The 18,286-nt window shown below is 48.1% G+C and overlaps 1 protein-coding gene across 1 annotated transcript; it reads left to right on the forward strand.

The window, feature by feature from the left end:
• Positions 1 to 14,086: 14,086 nt before the first annotated feature.
• Positions 14,087 to 18,281, forward strand: LOC122392169 (probable proline--tRNA ligase, mitochondrial). The gene is made up of 8 exons (XM_043386752.1): positions 14,087 to 14,319; positions 14,478 to 14,655; positions 14,899 to 14,972; positions 15,325 to 15,455; positions 15,728 to 15,858; positions 16,288 to 16,517; positions 16,795 to 17,013; positions 17,532 to 18,281. The coding sequence occupies exons 1-8, from the start codon at positions 14,143 to 14,145 to the stop codon at positions 17,832 to 17,834; spliced, it is 1,443 nt and encodes a 480-aa protein (XP_043242687.1). The 5' UTR covers positions 14,087 to 14,142; the 3' UTR covers positions 17,835 to 18,281.
• Positions 18,282 to 18,286: the final 5 nt, after the last annotated feature.

The following is an 18,286-nucleotide window of genomic DNA, read 5'->3' on the forward strand; positions in this document are numbered from 1 at the left end:
ATTCTTTAGCGAAACAGCAAACCACGGTACCGCCATTCACTGTTGTCACCGTGACATGTTAGATGTCTTCCATTTCCATCATATCCTGAGAAATTCCAAGGTATTGTTCTCGGAAGATCTCTAGATATGACTTCAATGTCCACATTCGGTCTGCGAACTTTGATTTGACTCCAAGATTGGAGTCTAATCAGTATAACCACGCACATGCAAGTATTAAGCTTTATTATATGCAACATGAATCTTTTCACCGAGTTTTAGCCGTCAAAGCATTACCACACAATCATCTTACATCATACAGAAGTTGTGATGGGCCAGTCCTAAATCTCAAACTGCCAAACTGATGAAAATGATGAAAGAAAGACAAGGAACGTCAAACCTACAGACAAAACGCGGAAAGTTCGACGCAAAAAAAGACTGTCACAATCAGCGACATCTATGAGAAAAAGTAAAACTTTCAGTAACAGCACGATAGCAGCGCCACCTATATAACATCCGTTTAAAGGAGTCGTAGAGGAGTCTGAAACCTTAAATAGGGAGTATACTTTTTCTGTTAGAGTTTAACGTTCCCGTAATGAAACGTCACACTTTTGTTAGAGAGACATATCTTCAGCGAGGTATTTAGTCGTAGTTCTTTAAAAGAAAGCCGTACATCAATGGAAATTTTCAAAAGGGAGTGGTAGATCATGAGGGATCATTCAACAGGGAGTCGTACACGGTACACCTTCAAAAGCGAGTCATACCTATATGTAAACTATATATATGGTGTCGTACATATCTTACCAGTATAACGCCTTTTGGGGCGACTAACGGAGCGAGCGAGAGGGTGGGCCTTGCACGTGCGAAATTGCGAGGGGGTACCTCCAACTGACTTGTGCACGGCACCCTACTAACTGGTCTCTAGCGATGTGCCAAATTTGGGCACAATCGGCCCAGCCGTTCTCGAGATCTGGAAGCGGCACCCTGCACGTGCGCACGTGCAAAATGGGTCCCAACTGACTTGTGCACGGCACCCTACTAACCGGTCCCTAACCGTGTACCAAATTTGAGCGCAATCGGTCCAGCCGTTCCCGAGATCTGGAAACGACCCCTGCACGTGCGCACGTGCAGCAGCACCCCAACTCTGGCACATGTATATGCAGTGCCTAGTGGGTGCCTACCTACATGCCAACTTTCAGCGCAATCGGCCAAGTAGTTACCGAGATATTGCAACAATTACAAAACTGACACCTCTTCGTTTTGCACGTGGCACGTGCATAAGGGGTCACCCACATGCATCGGGAATAGTCCAATACTTGGTAGAAGGAATGAAGCTACCCTACAAAAATTACCGCGTGTAAATCGGTCAAGTGGTTGCTGAGATATAAGCCTCGCAAAAGCGTGACCACGGCCGGCCGGCCGGCCGGCCGCTCATACTCAGAAATTTCCGTTAATCTAAGGAAAGACTACGCTCGCTTCGCTCGCTCCGTAAAAAGAAAATCGTACCTAACTCAAAAGGGATTCGCACATTTCCAAAAAGGAGTTGTACCTCTCGAAAAGGGAGTTGCACATTTTTAGGGCGAGTCGCACATGTTAAAAAGGGAGTCACTCATTTTCAAACGAGAGTCACACAGTTTCAAAAGGGAATCACTTATTCTCCAAAGGTAGTCACCTACGTTCAAAAGAGAGTCATCCTTCTTTGATGAGGAGTCATATATTTTGGCAAGAGAGTAAAGCACCTTTTATGGGAGTCAAATGTGTAAAAGGAGTCTCGACTCCATGTTAAGTGAGTGCAATAACGTAGAGTCAAGACACCTCATTTTAACTTGACTCTCATAAAGGGGTGTCTTACTCCCTTGCTAAGATGCACGACTCCCTTTTAAAGATAGCCAACTCCCCAACAAAGGCGTCAACTATTGCCGTTTTGGTGTCGGACACCCTCGCAGAGCTCACTGATCCGATTAAAGGGTGTCATGACCCTCTCAGGAGGACACCATTTTTTGGGTTCGTCGGAAACCGACGCCAAACGATGGGGTCAATGACCATACATTTTGGAGTCGGACACCAAAATCTAAGCACTCAGACTCTAAAACATGGAGTCGTCGTAGAGGTGGGGTGTCAAAATTTTTATCAGTGAACACAAGACACAACAGAAGTTTACAACATAGGCCTGCCGAACCTGCTTCCTCCCACCACAGTTGATGCCATTTCCTAGCCTGGCTTGATGTGAGCACTGAATAGCTGCTTTGTCTAATTACAGCTCACTACCATTCAACTTAAACTACTCTCTTTAAAGTAAGAGTGAGCGCGTTCAGTGTTCATAGCAGCTCAACAGACGACAGACAACAAACATCTTGACAAACCAACCAGTATTTGATTTGGCTAATGATTTATGTGCCTGTTGTATCATGGCCAAACTACTTTAACAGCAATAATCCCTGTTTCATCTTGATCTTGCTTTTAATTCCATTTGAACTCAGATCTTGAAACAATCATCTGAAGTGATATCAGATACTGGCTTCTGTTTCTCTTGAAAGCAAGTTAAAACAACAATGATAAACTAAGGCAGGAGATGTGAGTTGTGGCAGTAGATTTTTGATTCAACATATGTCAACCTTATATTGCTTGAGACCTCTGTGACAGACAAACAAATATTTATAGTTTTTTGATAGTTTGGATTCTTGGCTTGATTTAGCAGATCAGCTGTGAACCTTGACTTTGAAATCACATAAATGTCATGGTACCCGAACGAATCCTCGCATAACATTTCTTCGTCCGCATTTCTTCGTCTACAAATCTTCGTCAATCGTCGGTGCATTTATTTGTCCATCAATGCTTACTCTTGCATATATTTGCGTTAAAGGGACCCTCCCACCTTAACATTAGATTTGAGTTGAGATAGCCAAAATGGGGTCCCTGGCTCACAATTACCGGTTTCGGCACTCATAACATCGAGAAATGCCTTAAGTCGGAAATATTGAATTTCAAAATTGCAGCATTTTGATTCAGAGGGGCTAATGCTTAGGAATACCCCTCTGAATGTGTGACGTCAGCGCAAATATCTAACGATTTTTAAATGTTTGACTAAAACGTTTTGTAGCACGCGGTGGTATATGCTATTTGCGCGCAACAATTCCCGCAAACGCCGCACTTTTAAAATAAAGTCGCTAGAAACAGCGGAGATCCCAAAAAAATAAACAAAAGTAAAAGTCTAATATCTTGAAAACCGGTGAATATTTTTCGGTGAAATTTGGTAGATATTCGTTTTCGCTCTTTCTGAACCGAGCGACATCACTTTCATGCCAATTCATAAACTTTTTTGAAGGTGGGAGGGTCCCTTTAAAGAAGAAATGCGAGCCGATTTTCATATACCCTGATGCGAGACAAAGTAATGCGATACGAATAAATGCCCTGACGAAGATTTGCAGACGAAGAATTGCGATACGAAAAAATGCCATAAGAAGAATTGTCCTGGAATCCTTTGTTGGCCATCATATATTGACCTTGATAAGATAAACGCATCATTCGCGCAATATTTGTCGCACTTTGATACCAAATTATTGCTTCCAAATGCCGACGTAAAGAAAACCTTTATGTGACGTCATAGAAACAGCGGAATTCCCAAAAAGTAAACAAAAATAAAAGTCTTATATCTCGAAAACGGTTGAATATTTTCCGGTAAAATTTGGTAGATGTTCATTTTCGCTCTTTGTGATTCACGCTACATCACTTTTATGCCAATTCATTAACTTTTTTGAAGGTGGGAGGGTCCCTTTAAGTGGTTGTGCATCAGGCTTCAGGCCTTCGGCCTGAAGCCAGATACACAACCACTTAACCTAAAAATATTTGACTTACCATTGCCTGTAATCTCTCCTAAGGCATTGCCTTCGGCACTGCACCGCTTCGCCACGAGCATTCAGACGTCGCTTTCCATATTGTATTGGTGCTTTTAAACTTGTCGGTCGGCAGCGAACCCACCGCTACCAAGGAAAAGCGAAAATGCGGGAAAAAGCTCCAGCGCCGACGGGACTCGAACCCGCAACCTTCGTATCATGGTGCAAGCACCTTCACCACTAGGCCAGGCGGTCAACTGATTCCGAGAGAGAGGACGCCCGAAATCCCGCCGGAATATTCGTAGTGCTTAGTCTGATCTGACCAATGGGCGAGCAGAGTCACTGCTCTGACCAATGGACGTTCAGCGTTGCTATGACGTCACATCGTGGTGAGATATACACACAGCTGCCCTCTCTGTGTATTCCTCACCCGGGTGTGATTTACACTACGTAGTAGATTTTGTGTATATCACACCGGGGTGGGTGTGATTTACACAAATGGCCGGTATTGTGTAAATCTCACCGTGGTGTGATATACACGGTCCCTTCAGATATTTATAGAGTTCAGTGGGTTGTTTCTGAGGAGATGTGGAGATGTGAATTAGTAATTAATCACACTTTATTAGTATATAGGGCCTTGCACTTTATCATCTGGATTAAAAAAAAAAAAAATCCTGCTGAGTGCAGAAAGGTAGGTAGGTGCATCGCCAGGTTCTATCACAGGATTGGAGCAGTTATTGCAGTTGAAAGTCAAAGTTGGCTGTTCATGTTTAGGCCCTGGCCCTGTTCTTTATTTGGCCATCTACCTACTCCATATTGCAGTTGTGATGACAAGCAGTTTTCAGTGTAGTTTTGTGATCTTTGATGTCATCAATTGGTGTCATTATTTTTCGTCAACTAAAACTTATTTCAACTTTCCATTCAATCGACTCAATCATACGAGTCACTCTAATTTTCGGGAATCAAATCAGTCAACCAGTCGCTAAAGTCAAACGAGTCAGTCAACCAGTCATCTCGAAAAGTCAATCGACTCAATCCAATCAACTCAAAATACGTGCTGAATCAAATCAATCAATTCAATCGACTTGATTGGTATACAACCCTGGTGCACACATCAGTATACACACAGACACACACAGACATACAAACACATATAATTGACCTTGACCTAACTTGACCTGAAATGACCTCAGCAGCAAAATTCTGGTCGGGTAGTGTGACAAAGAGGTTCTAGCTGGCTTGGCACCAGAAAACAGCATCGTCATCGGTATTTGATAAGCAGCACACTTGATATCCAACGGTGACCCAAAACATCAACATTTTTTAGTTTGACCTGACCTGGAAGGTCAATGACTGACCTGAGAAGGTAAAACTGGGTATCATTGGATTCGTCTCTTCCCAAAGAATCTTTTTGGTCTTTACTGCTAAGCTCTATCTCCAACAGGAACGAAATGGCGCGGGGGGGGTGGCAACCCCCCCCCCCCCCATGTGCGTTCTAGGATGGGAAAATGGCATGTGCGGGCGAGGGATAATACGATAGGCGCTGCCAGGTCAGGAGGGCGCTGACAAGTGTGGAGGGCGAAACAGATCAGGAGGATGCTGTGTGATAATGTCCATGAGGGCGCTAACTGGTCTGCCCGGAGGGCGCCGAATATGAAGAGGGTGCCGACAGGCCAGGAGAGCGCTGAAGGGCGAGAAGGGCGCCGACAGATGAGAAGGGCACCGAGCAGACAGAAGGGCGCTGAAGGTGAGCCGAGGGCGCGAGATGGTCAGGTGATTGGGAGTGGATATCCGGCATTTCAGGATTGTGGGTGCATCTTCACCCACAAAACGATATAAAGTTGTAAATCTGGGCGCCAGTACCGCATGATGACGTCGCAATGGCTTACCGTCGAGGGCGACTAGAGTGCTGGACACTGAAAAGGCACCATCGGCGCACAGAATGATCGTGGAAGGCGCTGCATCCAGGGCGCCTTCGGCGCCTGGATGGCGTCTTTCCAGAGGGCGCCTGCTAGATTTGGGAGGGGCTAAAGCCCTAATGTGCCCCTCCCCCTTGGCTGCGCCCCTGAGTCCTTTGTCTAGCGATTTTCGAAGCATGTATCGCGTCCGTAGGGGCCTTTGGAGCTGCCGGTGACCACAGGGGCCTTATATGGACCCTGATGACTCGGGAGGGGACCCGTAGGCCGTATACGGCTTACGGGTCCCGAGTCATGTGGGCCATATCACCACAGGGCACCGCATCTTTTTCGAGATAAATGACCGTTCTTAAGCGTGTCGCATTTTCCTGAGCATGATCTGGCGTTTACAGCCTGACGGCCCCTCTCCTGTCCGGCTGACAGCTCACTGACAAGCCACCTGGCGATCGCCAACTCAACCCTAATTACGACGTTGTCCGATAGGTGGCGGGGTCATACAATCCCAGTCGGGACAAGGGATTCTCATTATTATTTTGCTATCATATTTTCTCCCCTTTTAAAGTCATTTAAAAGCGCTATTGCACAAGTAATTTTTCGATTAGCAGCAATTCCAGCGGCCGCATCAGGGTCCGGATGGAGCCAGGGAGCGTATGCCCCGGTGACGTCACCGTAGTGTTGCAGATTTGTAACATTAGCGAGCCCGGACGATCTTACCTAACTTATACGGCCTTGTGTCTATAGAGTTGAGTTCATCCCGGCGCGGCAGCAAGTTCGTCGCTGTTCAGTGTTCATCACTGTATCGCCCCGTTCCGCCCCCGCGGCTCGCGCAGCAGGCCCCCTCGACGGGTCGGAACCGCTACGGAGTTGGGGCGGAGCGAGGCAGATGGTGGCAATCGAAAGCGCACTCGTCTTGGTGTTCGCGTCGGGGTACTGCCGCTGTCTGGCCCGGTCGTCATCGTCGCTCGGCTGCTACGCGAGTCGGCTGTCGGCTCCTCTCGTGCAGCTTCCCTGTGGGCACGGGCAGAGAACTCGGCAGCAGAGGGCAGTCGTGCAGGCTTTAGGCGATTGATGGACACCGAATCAGTTTCACCAGAGGCTAGTTCGACAATGAAGAACTTGGTGAACCGTTTTACAACGCGCAGTGGACCTATGTAGGGGGACTCAAGGGGGCGACGCACTCTATCTACACGTATCCAGACATGCGAACAATTTGCTAGGTCCTTCGGAATATATACATCTTTTGCACTGCTGCCGTGACAATGTCCTTCCGACATAGTACAAAAATCAATCTCATTCATTCGTCTGGCCAATTCACGGATAAAGTCATGACGGGAAGAACTCGATTCTCCGTCCACTGCGACTCTGGGGAACAGAAGCTGACTACCCGTAACGGCCGTAAAAGAAGACAAGCCCGAATCGTTCGGTAGGGCGCGAATCCCAAGCATTACAACCGGAAGAGCCTGGAGCCACTCCTGTTTTCGTGCCATTATCGCTGCCTTCAGCGTCCTGTGGCTCCTTTCGACTAACCCGTTCGAGCGTGGCGTATATGCAGTCGTTCGCAAACGGTGGAAACCTATCAAGGCTGAAAGGTGACTGAAAAGCTCGGACTCGAATTGACTTCCTCTGTCAGTCACCACATATAAAGGAACGCCGAAACTAGATATCCATACGTCAAGAAACGCCGCGGCTATACTCGCAGCTGAGATGTCAGTTAGCGGGGTCGCCTCCATCCAGCGCGTTGCCCTGTCAATGCATGTCAATAGGTATCGGTACGGAGACGAAAAGGGCTGGCCATTTTGGAAAGACGGCGGGAGAGGACCGACTATATCGATGTGAACGATTTCAAAACGACCGCAAGGAACGTCAAAAAGACCGTTTGCCGACTTCGTGTGGCGGTGTACCTTGGCTTCCTGGCAAGATGTACACTCACGCACCCAGTCCTTGATCTGTTTGTTCATGTCGGGCCAAAAATAGCGAGCAGTTATGAGACGCTGAGACGCTCCCTGACCGGGATGTGACAAACCGTGCAGTTTGTCGAATACGGCACGACGGGACGCGCGCGGCACAAAAGGCCTGGGATGAGCGGTCGAGCAGTCACACCAAATCTCTCGACCATCGCCGAGCGGAAATGCCTTCAGCCGATGCCTGAAATCAGCTGTTTCGGGGTCATCCGTTTGCTGTTCGGCGAGAGAGGTCAGGTCATGCGTATCGACTCGAATAGCGTTTACTGGACGAGACAAACAATCGGCTACCACATTGTCCACCCCTCTGACGTATTCTACTTCAGCAACATATTCAGTGATCACGCACCAGTGGCGCTGCTGTCTGTCAGACTTTGCTGGTTTCTGACTATGAAAAGCGGTGGTCAGTGGCTTATGATCTGTGAATAAGATCACATGTCGCCCGTCGATGATATTTTTGAAATGTAAGGTCGCCAGGTAGGCTGCTAGCAATTCCCTATCGTATGTGGAGTATTTCTGTTGGGCGCTGTTCAGCTTCTTGGAAAAGAATGCTACTGGTACTGGCTGTCCATCAACCACCTGATGAAGAGCAGGTAAGAGCAGGAGCGTATAAGTCGCCAGGCTGAACAGCTATTCAGCTTCATGTTTGATGGCGTCAAACTCAGTCAAAATCATAACGTTTACATACGATCAAGCGCACCATTCAATACACTTACCTACCGTAAAACTCCATGCCAGTCCACTTGATAAGAGCAGTGAGCACTATCCCTTCTTCGCGCTGTCACACGCGCCCAAACATCAACCACCAAATGCCCCAACACCGGTGTGTCGTTTCGTCGCACAGCGCACAGACTGTCACAAACGCTGCACATGATTGGCGCAGAACTGCGCATGCGCGAACAGCCGAACAAGTATGGCTAAGCTCCGGCTTTACTCCAGTTAGCCGAAGGACACAGCCAGCTTGATCAGCCCGCGCTCCGCCCAAGTTAAGCCTGTTTTGGATGCGCGGGCAGATGTCGGGCTGAGCTACTGCTATCCGCACGTGGGCATAGCTGCGGCATGCCCCAGCTCAGCCCTAGTAAAAAATACATTGGTTTTGATCAAAGTGGGCAAACCCAAGCTAAGCCCAAACTGCCCGACGCTTGCCACAGTTCAGCCCAAGCGAATTGCTGGCTGGGATGAGACAGCCAGTTCAAGCATGTTCTCTGATTCTGAAGCTTTGTCTCAACTGGGTGACTTGTGGTTGCTAACGCTCACGTGAGTTGCCATGAATTTTGGGGTCGATCACAGGAGATTCGTGGCGCTATAGGGCATCTAGAAGCGATGCTTTAGAAGAAATGAGTTAAGAGAGTATGAGGTCACAGAGAGTTGGTAGAGTTGGAGGTTGAGGTCACAATTGGAAGTTACAGAGGTCATCTGGGACACTTCAGGTCACGGAGGTCAACTTGGGGTCATCACAGAGCTCAATTGGAGACCACGGAAGTAATCTGAGACACGTCAGGTCACAGAAGGCAACTTGGGGGCTCGTCAGGTTACAGAGGTCAACTCGGGGTCATCACAGAGCTCAATTGGGGGTCATCTGGGACACGCCAGGTCACAGAGGTCAGCTTGAGGTCATCAAAGAGCTCAACTGGAGGTCACGGAGGTCATCTGGGACACGTCAAGTCACAGAGGTCAACTTGGGGTCATCACAGAGCTCAATTAAAGGTCATGGCGGTTATCTGGGGCACATCAGGTCAGATAGGTCAGCTTGGAGTCATCAGAGGGGTCACTTAGAGGTTACAGAGGTCATATCCCAGCCAGCAATTCGCTTGGGCTGAGCTGTGGCAAACGTCGGGCAGCTTGGGCTTAGCTTGGGTTTGCCCACTTTGATCAAAACCAATGTACTTTTTACTAGGGCTGAGCTGGGGCATGCCGCAGCTATGAACACGTGCGGATAGCAGTAGCTCAGCCCGACATCTGCCCGCGCATCCAAAACAGGCTTAACTTGGGCGGAGCGCGGGCTGATCAAGCTGGCTGTGTCCTTCGGCTAACTGGAGTAAAGCCGGAGCTTAGCCATACTTGTTCGGCTGTTCGCGCATGCGCAGTTCTGCGCCAATCATGTGCAGCGTTTGTGACAGTCTGTGCGCTGTGCGACGAAACGACACACCGGTGTTGGGGCATTTGGTGGTTGATGTTTGGGTGCGTGTGACAGCGCGAAGAAGGGATAGTGCTCACTGCTCTTATCAAGTGGACTGGCACGGAGTTTTACGGTAGGTAATTGTATTGAATGGTGCGCTTGATCGTATGTAAACGTCATTATTTTGACTGAGTTTCACGCCATCAAACATGAAGCTGAATAGCTGTTCAGCCTGGCGACTTATACCCTCGCTCAGAAAAGCCGCATTCCGTGCCTTTATGTATATCTTTGTGAAATACCAGCACTTCTGAACCAGGAAAATGAAATACAAAACACAAATATTTATCTACTTATCACCGAGCACGCTCATTCTCTGTCCGCGCTGAAAATCGAATGAACATTTTATACGGATCAATGAGAAGTGCTGTTACAGTATTAATGCAACAATAAGTTATTTTTCAAACAAACATGCAATGTAAATTAAACCAATTGATCTCTTCTCAGGTACATACCATTAGAGCAAATGGTTCCAAAAAATGGAATAGTTATACAAACCAGGACCGGGTGGACGCCGCTGTCGCCCTCGCCAAGTGGTCTAGCGGAAACTGCCTGCTTATAATTAAGTAGGTATACCTACATATACGGAAACTACGCCGAAAGCTGGCCGACCACCTGCTGCAGATGTGTGGTGTGAAGGAGCCAGACGCCTCCAAAGCTCCCATTCACCAGAGTGAAGTTCCTTATAAACGATTGTTTGCTAATTGCTTTATGTCTTATGAGCGATTACTTGCTGTCCTTACTTTATGCTTTCGGTTAAGTGTTCAACCAAGTATTATGAACGGGGAGGGAGGCTGGCAGGTCTTGTGATTGATTTATAGTTTTGATGGCGCTTTTTCATGACTCATGCCATATTATTGCTGCAGTTTGCAGTCCACTGTTTCATGTATTTGTGTTTCATTTGACGTGTCTGTAGTCGTTTGAAATATACATTACATCAAAGTCAACCACTACTTTCCTTTCGCAATGCTCGATGACCGGTTAACAGAGCATATGGGTGACCGTAGCAATTTTAAATATGCATTAAAACCACACAACCTGCTGAAAGTGCATTGGCTGCTCCTTGCTACTTGATCCAGTGTGAAGCAAAAGCAAGATGAAGTCAAGTCGAGACTTGAGAAAACAGGAGCCGTCACTCGAGCCGAACCCGAGCAAAGCCACAGCAGTTTGCAATGTATAAACCCCATTTACTTCTATGGCTTAAGTCGGGATAGACAGGGCACACAGAGTGGGCTTGCCGGAGTTCAGCCCGCTCGGGCCCAGAGTAATCTCCATTATATAAATGGATTCACTGCTCGGGCTTAAATCGGGCTAACGCCAATCGTCGCTCAACTAGGGCTAAACTACGGCTGCCCGGAGCTCGCAGAGCGGGCATACCTCCGGCAGAGCATGGGCTTTAGTCGGCGTTTCTGTGTCATACGCCGACTTTAGCCCAAGCCCTAGCCGACTTTAGCCCGACTAAAAATCTCGGGCAATCCGCACTTGAGCCTGCTTGGGCCCGGAGCAAAATTGCTGGCTGGGATGGGACACGTCAGGTCGCAGAGGTCAACTTGAGATCATCACAGAGCTCAATTGGAGGTCACGGAGGTCATCTGGGACACGTCAGGTTACAGAGGTCAATTTGGGGTCATCACAGAGCTCAATTGGAGGTCATCTGGGACACGTCAGGTCACAGAGGTCAACTTGGGGTCACCACAGAGCTCTATTGGAGATCACGCAGGTCATCTGTGACACGTCAGGCTACAGAGGTCAACTTGGGGTCATCACAGAGCTCAATTGGAGGTCATCTGGGACACATCAGGTCACAGAGGTCAGCTTGGAGTCATCAGAGAGCTCAATTGGAGGTCACGGAGGTCATCTGGGACACTTCAGGTAACAGAGGTCAACTTGGGGTCATCACAGAGCTCTATTGGAGGTCATGGGGGTCATCAAGGGACACGTCAGGTCACAGAGGTCAACTTGGGGTCATCACAGAGCTCTATTGGAGGTCACGGAGGTCATCTGGGACACGTCAGGTTACAGAGGTCAACTTGGGGTCATCACAAAGCTCAATTGGAGGTCATCTGGGACACGTCAGGTCACAGAGGTCAACTTGGGGTCATCACAGAGATCAATTCGAGGTCATGGGGGTCATCTGGGACACATCGTTTTTAGAATTTGGAGAATCTTTTGGGGGATGCCCCTCGCAACGTCCACGACCGCCTTTCTGGATTCGCCAGTAGTTGCTGGAATGGTGTTAGGCTACTTCATATCCATGAATACCCCAATAAATGTGAATATAACATATTATGCACCATGTTCAACACTCTCGCTGGCGCGGATTGAGGCCTCATAGACGAACCGTTGGTTCTTGCTTTATAACTCGCGTTAGCGGCAACGGATTGCAACGAAATTTTCAGGATCTCAAGTTTCAACAATTTTCCACGTACCATGCAAATTTCGTGACCATGACCCCAATGACCTGTGACCTGTGACCTCTCCCTCAAGGCCATATCAACTTGCGACACAACTTACGACTGCTATTTCAAATTCGTAAGTTGTGTCGTAAATCAGGCACTTTGCGATAGACTTTACTTCTTAAGTAACGCTACTCATCAATTGATCCCTCTAAAACGACTTACTACACAACTTGCGACACGTCGCAGCTGCGACGAGGCTTACGACGCTCTGGATCCCCCCAGCCAAGGCCCTCCCCCAGCCAAGAGAGGTGTTCTAAGCTGGTGCGACATCTATAATATCAAACATTTCCCTGAAGCGCAGAGCTGTGAGGTGGCGCTAGCAATGCCAAGCCGTGTGCAAGCTTTTTGGGCTATTACAGGTCAAATATTTGCATTTATTATGACAGTTTGATAAGCATAATTTATTATACTCCATTTTATTTATTTTAAGTGTTTCTTTCCAAGAAAAATTATAATCATGCACTTCATTTTTCATCGTGACTGCAAATTATAAATTGCTAGCCAATTCTATCAATGATTTGCGCAGATGCGACATATACATTATGTTTGTTTAAAGTATTCATTCTGCAAATATTGCAAGCTTCTGCCAATAGCCTTCAGGAATTGCTTGAAAGGTATGCGTACAGAGCTCGGTTGCCAAGCATAAAGAACATTTTGAGCGGCTTCATGGCCTTCGGCTCCGTGGACCGTGTGAATCAATTGAAGGTTATAATTTTTAGCGTTGAATTTAAGAATTAAGCAAGAATTGTTGCAAGGCTGCTGCTGTGAAGAGTCCAGTATAATAAATATTTGAAGTTTAAAAAATCTAATATCATGGGGGTTTCAGTTGTGCCACATTTTGACGAGAATCATAATAAAAATTATAGTTTGAATTCAAATTGTTTGTACTAGTGATTTAAAGATTAGGTTTATTTAAAGTGAGACATGGACTGCTTCATTTTATGGTTCCTAGAACAGATTGCCAGAGCTGCTTCATCAGTCCACAATCATTGATATGCCTTTAGCTTGTATCCTCATTGTTATCTGTGCAAGACGAGGCATGCACAGATCCGAGAAAATGAATGTGGTATCTGACTCCATGTCCATGGATGTCCATGGATCATGACTTCAGACTCAAGGGATTATTTATCCAACCCTGTACTTTATCTAGAGATCCATTAGGATCATAGATTCAAAGTTATTTTATGCCTAGAGATTCAGTGAGATCATGGGTCGACCTAGCCGACTTTTCCATCAGAGGTATCCGTATTTGAGAATCACTTGGCGCAATTTGCAATAGTTCTGTTTCATGGATATCATTTGATTACCCATCACAATGCATAGCTTTGCTGCACTTATGGACTTGAACTCACAAGTCACGTAGGAAACATGGTTGTACAGTTTACATTTGGTTGGATCCACTTGGATCATAGATCCCTGTTCATGGTTTGTCATCAGCTTCAGTGAAATTTTAGATCCAGGTAATATTTATGTGGTATCCATTATCCAATGTGATCATAGATCCTAGCTTGTCATTTGCCTTGATATAATCTGAGATCATAGGTCCATCACACAGATCCATGCACATGTCTGGACTCTGGTAGGTAATCAATATGAACATGAGTTGAAACCTGCAACCAAACCTTGCTGCATAATTTATTAAGCTAAACTCATTATCTTTTTTCTTGCTCTTTTATGCTACATATATAAACTGATAAAGCTTATGTGTGGTGATTGGTTAACAAATAATATTCTTTTTATTTTTCAGATACCTATTAACTTTCCAGTTCAAGACAAATGTGCTTCTTGCAAATAATCCTGGAAGGTGCAAGATAAATAAACATGTATTTTGTCACACATCGAGCTATTCATAGAAGGCTGCCAACATTCTTTCTTGTTGCAAAGAGAGGGCTACATGAACATGTGTTTTGTCAGAGGATGAGTCGCTTTTTCCAGCCCATCCATGCTGCCAAACAGTCTTCTGTGAAAGATGGTGATGTTGTTTCCAAGGGCTTTGAGGTAAGTGGTCTTAGTCTGGAAGTTTTTTTCCCTCTAATTTCACATTTTTTAATCTCAAACCCTCTTCTAACATAACAATGTAGGTATATTTGGGGTGTCATGTGAATTGCTTTTATATTCATACAAACAAACATCTGACTCACTATCCCCTCTTGCAGCTGCTGAGCACTGCTGGCTACATCCGGCAGTCATCGGGCGGCGTATTTCACATCCTGCCGCTCTGCCAGCGTGTTCTCGACAAACTGACACGTGTTGTGCGCCAGCAAATGGCCTCGGTGGACGCCTGCCAGCTGACAATGCCCACGCTCGTCCGAGATACTCTCTGGAAGCAGACTGGTATGCATTTTCCACTCGTGTTTTCTGTATGATATTCGTTACCATTGCAGGAAATTTATCGTCTGTCCTTTTTCTTACGAAAAAAGACGTAAGATAATCCGACGGAGCAGCGAATTAAGGTTGAAAGTTTATCGTAATGTTCATAAAAAATAAGTAAGAGTACGATACACAGCACTCAGGTGACGTATGTGGTAAGTTCTGAAAGCTGCACTAGCCTGTGACGCATCCTTCGCTTGTTTTCAGGTAGAATGGATAAAATGGGCGGTGAACTGATGACGGTGGAGGACCGTGCCGGCCACGGGTTCGTTCTCAGTCCGGTACTGTACCCGCTCACTTACAACCAAAATAACCATCATTCATCGGAGTGTCCAGTGTCCACTGTCCAGTTGATCAAGGATGAGACGAGACGAGGACAAGTCATTATTGCTGTGGAATCAATTATTGAACCTTTTTCAGTTCAAATACTTTGCAAGCAGGCTATAATGACGGACATGGTCAAATAAATATGCCGCAACAGCTCGGCATTGAGTATTCTAGCCATGGCTATTAGTTTTTGAGAATATAGTCAGAGCGTGACTGCTGACGTGGGCGTTTGTTCTGAGCCTGTGCCTATCAGTAACTTATGTTTGTCGTCCCCTTACCCGCTGACTGACTATGCGTCCTCTGCAGACGCACGAGGAGGCGGTGACGGCTCTGGTGGCTTCCGTGTCGCCCATCTCCGGCCGCCAGTTACCCCTGCGCCTCTACCAGATCACAGCCAAGTTCAGGGACGAGATGCGGCCTCGTTTCGGCCTCCTAAGGTCAGTCGCGGCACACTGCAGTTTTGGATGGGGAACTATAACTGTGTTTGGCATGGGTCATGCTCATGCTGCAATTTCCTATACAGATTCGTTTTATACTGTAGCTGCCATAAATATAGTAATTCTGTTTCGGTGGTGTAGCTGCTTACACCAGTCACGCAGCAGCATACGCTTGGTGATGTACGAGTTTATCAGCCTAGAGACGCCATCGAGTCAGCCCTTATGATAATTTTTAATCTCAGTCTCCTCTGACTCAACCGCCGTGTCGCCAGGTGTAAGGAGTTTCTGATGAAGGATCTTTACACGTTCGACGCCTCTGAGGCGGCCGCCATGGACACGTACCGGGCCGTGGGACGAGCCTACTCGGGTCTCTTCAAACGACTTGGCGTGCCCGTGGTCAGAGGTGAGTCACGCTGGGGTCATCAGACGGGGCTAGGGTCTGTGATCAGGGACGGGCGAGACACACAACTGAGCTCGCACCACAGTGCAGGCTTGAATCGCGGGTGATCCGTATTTGCTCGCTATTTTTACGCTCATTTTAGCGGTCATAGCTGGGGAGCTGAGAATGTCTGCGTTCTAGAGTACGTACACGGTTCATGTTATCGTGTGAGCCGATTTTAATGTGTCCGTATGAAATATATTCGATCTGTGCCTTCGCCATGCAATTCCTTAGCCCTTCCGTGTGCGTCCCGTGCCGTGTTCTTAACATGTCCTGTTCTGAATCCATAGAGTACTATGCCCAAAGCCATGACGTGCTGCCTGTGCCTGTGGGCTGTGTGATGTCGACAGGCTATACCTCCCTGCCCCGTATAACCGCTGCCCCTCTCGGCAGTGCGCGGCGACTCGGGTGTAATGGGCGGCGGTGTGTCGCACGAGTACCACGTGCTGGCTCCCGTCGGCGAGGACCGGCTGCTGGTGCGGCCCGACTGCCGACAGGACGAGTGTCCGGCCGCCGTGAACCTGGAGGTCGTGAGACCAGAGCGGGAGACGGCGCCCGGTGAGGCCGGGATGGACACCTGTCAGGCGTGCGGACACCCCCTGCAGGAGCGGACAGGTATCGAGGTGAGGTCTGCTGGATGTCACGGGGAAGGGAGCGGGGCTAGATGCTCGATGACTGCGGCTCAAAAGCCTGGAGCAAAATGCCATTCAGTCTGACCCTCGTCTGTTAATATGTACAATTAGGTTGCCCATCTTACCGAGTGTCAGTTCGACTCGTTTGACCCGCTCTGATTCCGTATTCTGACCCTCGCTCTGCCTCCATGCTGCGGCTCGTATATTGTGTCTGTAGTTGTACTGACTACTGACCCACGTTTTTCACCATGTTCCGAATTTGTCTTAGGTGGGCCACACTTTTGTACTTGGCCAACTGTACTCCGAGACACTGGGCGCCTTCACGGTGACCGACTCTGACGGTCGGGTACCGCTACACATGGGATGTTACGGGATCGGCCTCACCCGACTACTGGCGGCCATAGTGGAGTCCCGCGCCCAGCCGGGACAGCCTATCAGCTGGCCGGCCGCCCTGGCGCCCTTCACACTCTGTGTCATCACACCCAAGGTAGGGGGTCGTGTCATGCCTCTAATTGATTAAAATGTTTCTGGAACAAAAGGAGACTATCCCCGCGTTCGAAGTCTCCCGGATGACGAAGATTCTACGCCGTCCGGCCAATCCCGTTCCATAACCGCAGCCAGTTGACCTTTAACGGGATTGGCCGGACGACGTAGATTCTTCGTCGTCGGAGACTCCGAACGCGGGGTATATTTCATATTTGTTACGTGTTTTTTTTTTTTAAGTGTCCTAGAAAAAGAACTATTCGTTCAAATTTCACCGATGGGATGTACTCGCTCTCTCCTTTATCAATTACTCATTGACAGCTCACTGCTGAAATATGCTTGCTGTCGCTATCTCCCTCTCCCCCTCTATCTCCCTCTCCAACGGTGTGAATGTTTTGCCCTATCCTCTATGTCCAGACCATGAGTCTGGCCTATTTGATGTCTCCTCAATGCGTGCTGTGTCCCCAGACTGCACTACGTGTTATGTGTAATGTGTCGTCTCACCACGACCCGCATCCCCAGACGGGCAGCCGGGAGGAGGCGGCCCGTCCCTGGGCGCTGCGAATGCTCTCCCAGCTCTCCCAGCTGCCAGAACTGCGTGACGACCTGCTCTGGGACGACCGAGACCACCTGACGATTGGCCAGCGGGTGCGCGAGTCGCGCCGCTCTGGCCACCGCGCGGTGCTGGTGTTTGGACGGGCGGCGGCTGAGGGCGGCAGCGGACCGGGCCGGCCGCGCGCTGAGCTCATCACTGCCGACGGCAGTCAGCTGCTGACTGAGAGCGAGCTGCCCAACCGGCTGGCCCAGCTGTGCCGCGAACAGTGATGTGACGATATACTGCCCCCGTGTGGCGGACGACGGTGAAAACAGGGCGCCTGGGGCGATTTGATCAAGGTTCGTGAAATTTACACGTGACGTTAAGCACGTAAAGGCCCGCGAAGGGGGAGAAGTTCCAAATGTCACGTGACTAATATGCCCTCCGGCGCCCTGTTTTCACCGGCGTCCCGTGTGGCTGGGTACGGTGTGAGTGATTAGGTCTGTTGGTATCGAATTGTGAGTTAATAATGCCTTGTGTTAATAATTGTGAAGTGTGAATATTTATAGCCAATGGCATTATTACTGTGACCACTCAGACCAGTTTCATATTTGTGCGATTTGTTTGCCATTTTGCATATTTTTGGTAATATTTTGCGTTTGAAATCACCGTTTCTTCCTCAAAACTGCGCTTGCCTTAAACTAGCGCACGTAATAAAAGACCCCGGGTATAATTTTGAACG

The sequence above is a fragment of the Amphibalanus amphitrite genome, unplaced genomic scaffold, assembly GCF_019059575.1.
Source record: "Amphibalanus amphitrite isolate SeventyFive unplaced genomic scaffold, NRLGWU_Aamphi_draft 000472F_arrow, whole genome shotgun sequence".
NCBI lineage: Eukaryota > Metazoa > Arthropoda > Thecostraca > Balanomorpha > Balanidae > Amphibalanus > Amphibalanus amphitrite.

Excerpts from the sequence above, each read along its gene's own strand:
- LOC122392169 (XM_043386752.1), top strand. The coding sequence starts at position 14,143 with ATGTATTTTGTCACACATCGAGCTATTCATAGAAGGCTGCCAACATTC. Across the intron at positions 14,656-14,898 it reads TACTCTCTGGAAGCAGACTG|GTAGAATGGATAAAATGGGC; the intron begins GTATGCATTTTC and ends GCTTGTTTTCAG. Across the intron at positions 15,456-15,727 it reads CCTCGTTTCGGCCTCCTAAG|GTGTAAGGAGTTTCTGATGA; the intron begins GTCAGTCGCGGC and ends CCGTGTCGCCAG.